Source organism: Triticum aestivum, chromosome 7D, assembly GCF_018294505.1.
Source record: "Triticum aestivum cultivar Chinese Spring chromosome 7D, IWGSC CS RefSeq v2.1, whole genome shotgun sequence".
Taxonomy (NCBI): domain Eukaryota; kingdom Viridiplantae; phylum Streptophyta; class Magnoliopsida; order Poales; family Poaceae; genus Triticum; species Triticum aestivum.
In genome coordinates this window covers 536,477,721-536,489,563 of record NC_057814.1, presented here as the reverse complement: position 1 = coordinate 536,489,563, position 11,843 = coordinate 536,477,721, and the positions used below count along the sequence as shown (strand labels likewise).

Sequence of the window (11,843 nt, the reverse complement as noted above, 5' to 3'; positions counted from 1 at the left end):
GAAGAAGGGAACGAGCGCTTGACCACAGCGTAGAAGAGCGAGACGTCCAACCAGTGGACCGCGGTCGCGGCTGCAACGATGTCCGGCAAACCCTCACCAGCGACAAGGGTGACGAGGTCGTCCTCGAAGAGATCCTCCGACATGTGAAAGTACCACACCTTGGGATGCACCGGCGGTGTCCCGGAGCAGGGCCCCGCTCATGTTTGGTGGCCACCATGCCGTAGTGCTCAGCGACGCTCACGGGGGCCTGCCCCTTGAAGAATGCCTACGACAGAAGAAAATTTTAGGGCAAAATTTCCTATAAGCCTTGGTGCTGGACCACAGTTTGCTAGGGGGCTCTTCGGTTGGCCTAGGACATGTCTCCACTAACGGGTCTCATTGCCTATTAGTGGTGATGACCTACATCGAAACATGTGGCTAATTATGTTAATAGACCTCTTCCAACTAAAAACCTTATTATTTTACACATGACCAAAAGTTATTTTGGTAAATATAAGTACTTCTATCAATGTAAAACATCACTGATGTTGAGCGTGCCACTTGATTAAACTACTCGTCCTCTCTTTGAGGTAAAATATACTTGAATGCCCTAAATATGTAGGTTTGACAAAATGCCTTCTGCAAAAAAAAGAAGACAAAAATGCCAAGTAGGAATCAGAAGGACAAGAGTGGTGCAAGAAAAACGACATCATCTATGTGAGTGGGTCAGTTATAACCAGAAAATTTGTTAATTTTATCAAATCTGTTGTTGGCATAATATTATCGCATATTTGTATAACTTCTTTCTCAAGATGGACGGGCATGGCAAGGCGCTTTTATGTTCTAGTAATGCAATGTGTGGTGACAGCTAAAAAAACCATCGGGAAAGACACAACTATCAGCGCTTGGATAAGTTAAAATCAATTAAGCGTAGTCAACTGAGAATTAGTTAATTCAGGGTATCTCTGTTTGTAGTATAGTAAAAGAGTGTCATTTCCAAACCGGGTGGACCCGATCCAGTGGCACTTACTGAGCAAAAACCGGTTGCAGTTTCGTGGAATTAAGAAAGAACCAATACGTGTAGGTTGAGATTTAGAGCAACTTCAATGGGACGACCCATTTCATCCGTTTGGGTCATCCGGACATAAAAGTTGGCCCAACGGGGTGACCCAAACAAACAAAGCGTCCGCCCGCTGTCCGTTTCGTGTCTGTCCCGACCCAAATTGGGCGTAAAAATGGGCCACAAATGGGTCCGCGGACGGACAAAACTGGGCGCTCTTCTTGTCCGCTCCTCCCCCCTCGTGTCCGGCCTGGACCCACCGGGCAGCGACCCGCACTTCCTGCCATACGAGGACTTGAGGTGCAGGCCGCTGCGGCAGAGGATCGCGGCGGGCAGCGCGAGAGGGACGCGGTGGCTGCGGCGGGCGGGCGGCCGGTGGAGCAGGCCGTGGCGGCAGAGGAGCGCGGGTGGCCGGCCGGTAGAGAAGGAACGCAGTGGCGCGGCGAGCCGGTGGGCCGGTGGCGGAGGCCGCGGCGGTGTGATAGATCGTGGATGTCGCCCGGGGGGGGGGGGTGAATAGGCGCTTTAAAATAATTACGGTTGAGGCTTGAACAAAAGCGGAATAAACCTAGCGGTTAATTTGTCAAGCACAAAACTTACAACAACTAGGCTCACCTATGCGCACCAACAACTTATGTTAAGCAAGAAAAACTACTTAGGTGATAGCAAGATATATGACAAGAAACAATATGGCTATCATAAAGTAAAGTGCATAAGTAAAGGGTTCGGGTAAGAGATAACCGAGGCACGCGGAGACGACGATGTATCCCGAAGTTCACACCCTTGCGGATGCTAATCTCCGTTTGGAGCAGTGCGGAGGCACAATGCTCCCCAAGAAGCCACTAGGGCCACCGTAATCTCCTCACGCCCTCGCACAATGCAAGATGCCGTGATTCCACTAAGGGACCCTTGAGGGCGGTCACCGAACCCGTACAAATGGCAACCCTTGGGGGCGGTCACCGTACCCGTACACTTTGGCAACCCTTGGGGGCGGTCACCGGAACCCGTCAAATTGCTCGGGGCGATCTCCACAACCTAATTGGAGACCTCGACGCTTGCCCGGAGCTTTACACCACAATGATTGAGCTCCGAACACCACCAACCGTCTAGGGCGCCCAAGCACCCAAGAGAAACAAGCTCAAGGGTACCAAGCACCCAAGAGTAATAAGCTTCTCAACTTGTAACTTCCACGTATCACCGTGGAGAACTCAAACCGATGCACCAAATGCAATGGCAAGGGCACACGGAGTTCCCAAGTCCTTCTCTCTCAAATCCCACCGAAGCAACTAATGCTAGGAAGGAAAATGAGAGGAAGAACAAGAAGGAGAACACCAAGAACTCCAAGATCTAGATCCAAGGGGTTCCCCTCACATAGAGGAGAAAGTGATTGGTGGAAATGTGGATCTAGATCTCCTCTCTCTTTTCCCTCAAAAACTAGCAAGAATCCATGGAGGGATTGAGAGTTAGCAAGCTTGAAGAAGGTCAACAATGGAGGAAGAACACGAGCTCAAAGGATAAGGTTGAATGGGGAAGAAGACCCCCTTTTATAGGGGCTCCCGAATCCAACCGTTACGTGCTCAGTCCGCGCACGAGCGGTACTACCGCTCAGGGGAGCGGTACTACCGCCCGGGCGGTAGAACACGGAGAGCGGAGCAAAACAGAGGGCGAGGCAGAGCCGTATGAGCGGCACTACCGCTGGAGCCAGCGGTACTACCGTTGGCCGCAGCGATACTGCCGCTTGGCCCAGCGGTACTACCGCTGGGACTGCGCACATCGCCTACCACGAGCACAGGGAGAAGGAACAGAGAGGAGGGCCATTGAGCGGCACTAGGGGCGGTGACAGTCGTGGTACTACCGCACATGAGCGGTACTACCGCTCCTACTGCCGCTCCTACATCCGCTGAACCCGACACGAGAAAACCACGTCTCGAGTCGAGGCGGTACCAGCGCGGAACCGGAGACATACTACCGCTTATGGCCATGGGCGGTATACTACCGCTGTGGGACAGCGGTACTACCGCTTGTGGCGATACGCGGTACTGCCGCTCCGGCCCAGCGGTACTACCGCTGGCGCCATCCTAAAGCCACTTCCACGAAAACAAGTATACTCCACGGAAAACCAAAACTGCCATAACTTCTGCATATGAGCTCCGAATTGAGCAAACTCAAGCTTGTTGGAAACAAGACGACGAGTAGCATCAAAACAGCGACTGGTTATAGTAAAAAGAGGCAGGGAAGGTATGCCTAACAAATGGAGGAGTGAAATCTCCAACAGAGAAGAACGGACATAACCTCCAACATCGAAAACATCATAGAAGATGCAAGTGAACTCCGTTATGAACTCGAGCTTGTCAACAAGATGACCAAAAGCTCCAAAACTCACAAAGAGAAGCAAACAAGAACCAAGAAAGATGATGCAAGGATGCAATGGTTTGAGCTCTCTACGAATGATACGATCAAGCTACTCATCGAGAGCCCCCCTTGATAGTACGGCAATCGATCCTATAACCCGGTCTCCCAACTACCATCATGAGACCGGTAAAATAGAAAACCTATTAAGGGCAAACCTTTGCCTTGCACATGGTCCACTTGAGCTAGATGATGACGATCTTGACTCCCTCAAGTTGGACCACCTTTCTTGGTTGCGTTGGCTCGATGAAGACTAGTTGATTGCTCCCCCATACTCCACTATGGGTGAGCCACTCTTTCGCACATCTTCACAAGTTCATTGTCACCACAATGGACGACAGGCTTCAAGCATTTGATCTCTTCATGATGCTTCCCTTGAACTTGCACACCACAACCTAACCCCACAAAGAACTCTCACGAAGATCATGGGTTAGTACACAAAGCGTAATTGGCAATGCTTACCATATCATGGGATCGCTTGATCCCTCTCGGTACATCTTCTACGCTTTGTGAGTTGATCAAGTTGATTCACTCTTGACTTAGTCTTGATCAACCTTGAACCTTTCCAACTCTCTTCATTTGGATGATGTCTTGAAGATATACATGAATGATCACACAATCTTCTTCTCCAAGACATGCTTGCAATAAGCTCAACACTCACATGACCAATCTTTGGATAATTCCTCGAATAGCACCTTGGTCGACACAAACTCTCCTTGAAACCAACACATGTACTTCAAGAAAAGCCTATGGACAAAACCTTCAAATATAACTCAAGGCAACCATTAGTCCATAGAGATTGTCATCAATTACCAAAACCAAACATGGGGGCACCGCATGTTCTTTCACGGTGGCTGCGGCTGCGGCGGGCGGAGGAGCGCGGCGGGAGGAGGAGCGGAGGCGGTCGGAGGCCACGGTGGGCGGAGGAGCGCCGCGGGCGGAGGAGCGGAGGCGGGCAGAGGAGGAGCGCGATGGTGCAGTACGCGCAGGACGGGGACAACGTGCTGCGGGTGGTGCTCTCGGCGATGTACAACTCCGGGTGGGTGGGGATGGCGTTCTCCAAGGACGGCCTGATGGTGGGCTCGAGCGCCATGGTGGGGTGGGTCGGCACTCGACAAGAAGGGGCAAGCCCACGTCAAGTAGTTTGCCCTCAACGACAAGGCGCCCTCCATGGTCATCGCCGACAGGGGCTTCCTCGTCTTCAAGGGCCACGCCCACACGTACTGGACGGCGGCCGCGTCGCGCATGCTAGCTAGCTAGTTGTGGCTGCTCCGCCGCGTGATCTCGGCAGCGCCCGGCCTCGCCGCGCCCGACCCCGACTGCGCCCGACCTCGCCTCGCCCCGCCGCGCCCTCGCGCTTGCCGCGCCATGCTCGTGGCGCTCGCAGTGCCGTCCTCGCCGTGGGGTTCAAGCTCGCCCGTCGGCCTCTTTGCGCGCTGCGAGCTCCCCTGCCCTGCCTGCTACGTATTTGAGGAAATGTCAGGGTGGACATGTCGAAAATGAGTCTAGCCACTGTTGGACGCACTCGCAGACCCAAATGAAAAAACGGACACGAACGCGCGGACGGACGATCTAAATAGACAAAATGCGGATAAAATCGATGTCCGTTTGGGTCGCTCTGTTAGAGTTGCTCTTAGATCCTTTGATACTTGGTCCTCGCGCGCTACGGTCCATTGCTTCCGGCAGTGCATTTCATCTATCAGCCATGAAAGCGATCCAACCATTTGCTTGCATCATTCCTCGATCGTGTTCCTGATGTACCCAGACACCTCATCACCTCATCTTTGACCCATCTTCTCCCCCTACCCAACCCAACGTGTCCAGTTGTACTATATGGCGATGAACTCCAATCCGCGTGGACAATCGCAGAAAGAAGAGAAAACAGGCCACGCAACGACGACGGGGACGGCGACGGCCGGTTAATTTGATAGTAGTAGAAACTAGAAAGTAAACAACTGAAATTTCGATGGTGATGACATTGCCATGGCGGCGAGTCGTTGAGGGGTTTCACGCGGATACGATTACGCGGTACGCAGGCCGAGCGGGGGCCTACCTACTCGTACCGGTAGGCCCTTGGCCGGAGGAGGGAAGAGGAATCACACTGCGACGACCGACGATCATGGCCGGGATCGTCTCCTCCTCCACCGCTTTTCTTCTCCTCCTCGTCCTCGTGCCCAGGAACGGGAGCGTGGCCTTGGCGGCGGAGATGTGCTACTGCTACCAGAGGGGCGCCGACGACGGGGAAGCCAGCAAGCTGACCAAGACGATCTTGCTGCTCGTCGTCGGCCCCATTGAGCTGCAGATAAAAAAGACGGTCTCGTCGCCGGTGAGCGGCTGCTCGGGCGCTGTGCCAACGTCGTCAAGGCCACCGCCAATCCCGGCGGACACGCGCGCCCCTACAACTCGAGCTCCGGCTGGCGGGCCGGCGATACCGGTGAGCGGCTGCTTGAGCTGGCGGCCCAAGGCATGGTGCTGCTAGGGCCTCGCCGTGGCAATCGTGATCGTCGTCTTCGCGGTGAGGTGAGTCCTGTTGACGTATAATGTGCTGCCTAGTTTTTTTCATCAGATCGGTCTTTTGCTTGCATTGGCTAGAGCATGCACTTTTACATGGTATTAGAGCCAAGCCACACATGAGGGGGAGTGTTGACGTATAATGTGCTGCCTAGTCTCTTCTATCGGATCGATCTTTTGGTTGCATTGGCTAGAGCATGCACTTTTACAAGTCCTGTTTACTTTCTCGCGCTTTGCCAGCGATATCGGCGTGTGTGTTTGTGTGTATTATCTATGAAAAAAAAGTATTAACTGATGCCAAACACCTCCAAAGTATTGAAAATCGTGTTTTTTCTTTCTTTCAAAACCACGGTATTCTTTACAAACGGAGCCCAAAACTTCTCCATTTGTTTAAGATTTAACTTCAAACTCTAAAACCGTCTAAAATTTAACCGTAAAATATCAAAACCTGCTAGGATTCAACGCCTTTCTCCTCTGAATCTGGTTTTCGCTGAGTAAGCCTGGTTATGACCTGTTGATTGGCCAGTCAGCAGCCATGTGCGATTTTCAGCACTTCTCGGGTCAAACTTTGACAAAAGAAGGAAACACCCAAAAAATTGGAAGTATTATGTGAAACCAAGATTAGTATACTTATCGTTCTGTGAAAGCTGCTGCCACCATTTTCCCAAACAGCTTTAAAAATAACCTTCAATTTCATTTTCAACCCTTTTTGTAAACCAAACATTGGAAGTTTCCATTTTTTTATTTTTTTATAAAATCAGTACTAGTATAATTCTGGGAAATTTTCAGTATTTTTTGCCGAACAGATTTTAAAATACCGTTACATCTCACTTTCAACCCATTTTTGGTCAGACTTTTTAAAAAACCATTTTAAAAGAGTGAACTCGGGACTAATATACTAATCATCCTAGGAAATTTCCAGTTATTTTTGCCAAAGATATTAAAAAATACCTTTAAGTTACTTTTTCAGCCCTTTCTTTGTCAATTTGGACCAAAAATGAAAGTATCTAGAAATTTTTGAAAAAAGTGAAAAATGAAGACAAGTATACTAATCATTATGGGAAAGGTTTGGTCATTTTTGCTGAACAAATTGCAAAAACACCCTTTTTAGGGGAATTACAAAAATACCCTTAAAAGTCTATTTCTGCCCAAGCTGACAGGGCGATCAATAACAGGTCGATCAAAGCCCGGCCTACTTAGTGAAACCAGGTTCAGCAGAGAGAAGGTTGATCCTAGCCGATTTTGATAATTTGGGGTTGAATCTTAAGATGATTTGAGAGTTCGGTGTTGAATCCTAAACAGATGGAAGGGTTAAAGGTTATAATATGGATTTTTCTCATTTACTCTCTCTATTCTTAAATATAAGTCTTTTTAGAGATTCCACTACAAACTATATACGGATGTATATAGACATATTTTAGAGTATAGATTCACTTATTTTGATCCGTACCATTGTCCCGAGCGGCTCGCGCCGGATGGCCCGACCCCGACCCCGACCCCAGCTGCTGCAAGAAACGTTGATCATCGATAGCAATGGGAATTCACGGCTGGACGCCAAGAGTGAGCTCTTCTACTGCCCCATGTGCACAACGACAGCGCCCATCATCCACAAATCCAGCTTCGGCTCATGCGGCCACGCCTTCTGCAACAGCTGTGTGGCCACGTACATCGCTGTGAGGCAGCGTGAGAATGCCGCTCTTCCCGTCGAATGCCCCGACTGTGAGCACGAAGACGGCCTCCTCCCCATGCCCATGGTGCGGTGAGTTCTACCTACTCTCTAGTCTCTACTCGATCTCTTGTGTTTGGTGGTTCAGAGATGAGTTTGCTCGCCGACCCCAAGGAACTCAAATTAACCCCCTTGTACTCAGGCATGAAATCGACCCCACCACAGTCACCGACGGCAATGAAGATTCACCGGCGGTGGACGGCAACGGTAGGCGCTTCTACTGCGCCAAGTGCATGCATGTGGTGCCATGCGCATGTATACGGCGCAGCTTCACCTCGTGCGCCCATGACTTCTGCTCAAGCTGTGTTTCCCGTCGACTGCGAGGACGGCGCGGTGACGGCAAGCACTTCTACTGCACCAAGTGCATGCATGTCGTGCCATGTGCATGTATACGGCCCAGCTTCACCTCGTGCGCCCATGACTTCTGCTCCAGCTGTGTCGCTCGTCCAACTTCCCAACGTCAAGGACTGCGCCGCCGAGCTGGAAAGATGCCGCAGCATCAGCCTGCCGACCTCGTCCCCGTGGACATGTTGCTGTTAACCGAGGGCAATGGAGATTCGCCGGTCTACGGCCACGGCGAGCTCTTCGACTGCGCCATCTGCATGGAGACGGTGCCAGGCACCCTCAAGTTCAGCGTCAACTCGTGCGGCCACGCCTTCTGCTCCAGCTGCGTCACCCAGTACGTGGTCTTGAAGCTGGACGACAAGGTCGCCCTCATCGAATGCCCGCACCCAGGCTGCGAGGGTGGTACCATTGAGCCGGAGAGCTGCCACGGCATCATCCCCACGGACCTCCACGACAAGTGGGGTTTGCTGCTATGCGAGCTCGCGGTCGGCGCCAAGAGGATATACTGCCCGTACCTAGAGTGCTCGGCGCTCTTGCTCACCGACGGTGAGGCCGGGGCGGCGGCGATCGCGGAGGCTGAGTGCCCGCACTGCCACAGGCTTTTCTGCGCCCGGTGCGCCGTGCCGTGGCACGACGGCTTCGGGTGCGAGGAGTTCCAGAAGCTCGGGCAGGACGAGCGCGGCCGGGAGGACCTCCTGCTCAGGCGTCTCGTCGGCATGGAGGGCTGGCAGCGGTGCCCCAAGTGCCAGATGTTCGTGGAGAAATCGGAAGGGTGCAATTACATCAAATGCAGGTATGTCAAATCCATCATCCTACGTTCTCCTTGCAAATTACGATCTCATCATTTGAGCTCATCCCCGGCCGGCTTGTTTGACAATTTGATTTTCTCCGGCCGATTAATTGTAGGTGTGGATACAGCTTCTGCTACCGATGCGCATCCGAGTTGTCCGCGCAAAACCATTACTGCAACAAGTGCATGCGCTAATAACGATTTGGTTGGCTATGGATACAGCTTCTTACCACCAAGCCGGCCACATGAGTTCATCTCGGTCATGTTTCCTCAAGCCTTTATTAATTCAGTTTTACTAAAGTACATCTACATCTACCATAAGTATTGCACATCTAAGTCAGGAGGGGAACTTTTGGTCTATGGGGACATATGCACCCTGTATGGGAATTTTTTTAGTAATTCAACAAAAAGTCGAAAATTCCTGAAAATATTTTTGAAATAAACTTGACCTTCTATTGTACTCATGAGAAAATAAATCCACAAAAAAAAATATCCCTTTGACTTCTTTTTCAGAAAAGACAAATTTTTGGCTAAAATAGTGTGAATAGCGACCTATAATAGCAAATAAATTTTGTCTTTTTTGCTGTGAGGTCAACTTTTGTTTTTTTTCATCGAGATTTATTTACTAGTGCAAAAGTAAGTCAAGTGTTTTGTCAAAATAGTTCTTACCTATTTTGACTTTTTATTAAAATATTAAAAAAATCCCATATAAGGTGTATATACACCCAGGAACCAAAGTGTATTTCCCATCTAAGTCATATGTCATTGATCTTAAGCGGAGTTTCGTGTGGGTATTTTCTTTCCTTTTTATACTTGATTGAGTCACTTATTAATTTGATTCTCCACGTGTAGGTGTGGATTGGTGAAAACAATCTGGCCACTTTCGATTTGTAATTAGGGTAGAGTCAACCATGTCTTTGAGCTAGCAATCGCCGTGCTTGTTTTATAATGTTCGGCTTGCACAAACTATGGACACTACTACAAATCAAATTACTACTGATCAATCATCACTGACTGAGACCTGACAAGGCGTCAGTGATGAGCCTGTCACGGTCGACCAAGATGGTTAACATTGACTGGTCTAAAAATGCCCATAATAAGGTGTTCTTCCACCTCCATTGGGCCATGCGGATGAAATTTTGTCACAGATGGGCCGTCATATTTGGCCGGTCTATGATAGTGGTCCATCACTAACCTCGTCGTCTTTTTTGTATGATTAACGAGAATGTAAAAAGGAGTATGAACGCATTGACGCGCCCCCGATTACCAGCATGCTCATTTGGTTACCAGTGTGTGGGTTCCCAATGATCATGCATTGACACCGCGCTAATTGCGGCGTCCATCCGGATATTGATACACCTCAAACGTATCGATAATTTTTGTACTATCCATGCTATATTCTCACAATTTATACATAAGTTCGGCATACTTTCCATGATTTTTGCTGGACTAACATATTAATCTAGTGCACAAAACCAGTTTTTTTTTTTGAACTTTTCAGGATAAAAAATTCAAGGCAATAAAAAGTGAGTAAAAATAGGACGTTTATTTTCAAGCTAGGAGAGCCATTGGGCCAGAAGTTCACATGGAGGGGGTCGGGGCACAACCTTGATGACATTTTTGAATAATGTTCAACATGTGTTTAAAAATATTCACTGTGTATTAAGAAAATGTTCAACATGTATTCGAATAAATGCTCACTAAGAATTTGAAAAAACAATGACGTGTGATTGTAAAATTTAACCTATATAAAAAATAGGGTGTATCACAAAATTGGCATGTACTACCTCCGTCCTGGTTTATTGGTTCTCTTCGTATTCTGTGTCAAATTTGGACCTTACACTACTAGGGAAAAGTCTAGTAGTAACGCGGGTTAAATAGCTAGTAGTAGCGTGGGCACCCGCGCTACTACTACGACGCTACAGCAACTTGTAGTAGTAGCGTGGGTGCGCCCGCGCTACTACTATGTCTGTTAGTAGTAGCGTGGGTTCCACCCACGCTACTACTATTAATTTCAAAAACGAAAAAAATTCTTGACCCCGTGCATGCTGTCAATGGCAGCAATGCTTCGATCCAGCGATGCTAGGGGTCGCCGGAGCGGCGGAAGGGCAGAGGCAGACAAGATCCAGCGCCGACTGCTGCAAAGGGCCCAGATCCATGGGTGAGCAAGGCGGCGGCGTGGGGCTCCTCTTCGTAGCCAAGGCAGCGAGCTCCTGGTCGTCCATGGCGATGACCTGCACGGACAAGGACATGGGAGGGTGAGTGAAACCAGAGGGCAGAGGGAAAAAAAGAAAGAAGGGAGAGAGGAAGGAGATGGAGGGAGCACCGGGGCTAGTCGTTGTGGTGAGGTGCTCCGGTGTGGTGGCGGGAGGCGAGGGGGAAGACCGGCGAGCTCCCGGATGCCAGCGGCGCGAGCCGACGGCCTCGTTGGGCGCCATGAAGGAGGAGTCGCGCATGGGTAGGAGCGCCATGGGAGAGCCTATGGAGAAAGAGAGGAGGAGAGGGACGTGGGAGAGGAGTGATTTGGACGAGGAGATGGGGATTTCAGGGCTGTTAAAAAACCCAGTACTTAGTAGTAGCACGGGTTTTTACCCCTCGCTACTACTATGACATGTTCTGGGGGCCGGGGCACGGTAAAGACCGCGTAGTAGTAGCAAGGGGTAAAAACCCGCGCTACTACTATCAACTTAATAATAGCGCTGGTTTATAACCCTCGATACTACTATATGGCATGTCCCCCCCCCCCCCCCCCCCCGGGGGGGGGGCACGGTAGAGACCGTTTAGTAGTAGCGAGGGTTAAAAACCCGCGCTACTACTATCAACTTAGTAGTAGCGAGGGGTAAAAACCCGCGCTACTAGTAAGTAGCAGTAGCGAGGGGTATAAACCCGCGGTACTAGTAAGCGTCTGTGGATAAGCTTTTTCCTAGTAGTGTTAGATTTAACTAACAAAATGTTAATGCATGTCACAAAAAATAGCATCATTGAAAACTATGTACAAATACGAATCCAAGGATATAATTTTT

At 49.9% G+C, this 11,843-nt stretch overlaps 1 protein-coding gene across 1 annotated transcript; it reads left to right on the top strand.

Moving 5' to 3' along the window:
- The first annotated feature begins 5,449 nt into the window (after positions 1-5,449).
- Positions 5,450-10,603, top strand: LOC123168403 (uncharacterized). The gene is made up of 3 exons (XM_044586275.1): positions 5,450-7,718; positions 7,828-8,823; positions 8,937-10,603. Exons 1-3 carry the CDS (start codon positions 7,435-7,437, stop codon positions 9,013-9,015), a joined length of 1,359 nt encoding a protein of 452 aa, XP_044442210.1. The 5' UTR covers positions 5,450-7,434; the 3' UTR covers positions 9,016-10,603.
- The last annotated feature ends 1,240 nt before the right edge of the window (positions 10,604-11,843 follow it).

Coding starts and splice junctions, on each gene's coding strand:
- LOC123168403 (XM_044586275.1), top strand. CDS start 7,435: ATGGCCCGACCCCGACCCCGACCCCAGCTGCTGCAAGAAACGTTGATC. Junction 7,719..7,827: donor CTCCCCATGCCCATGGTGCG/GTGAGTTCTACC, acceptor CCTTGTACTCAG/GCATGAAATCGACCCCACCA. Junction 8,824..8,936: donor TGCAATTACATCAAATGCAG/GTATGTCAAATC, acceptor GATTAATTGTAG/GTGTGGATACAGCTTCTGCT.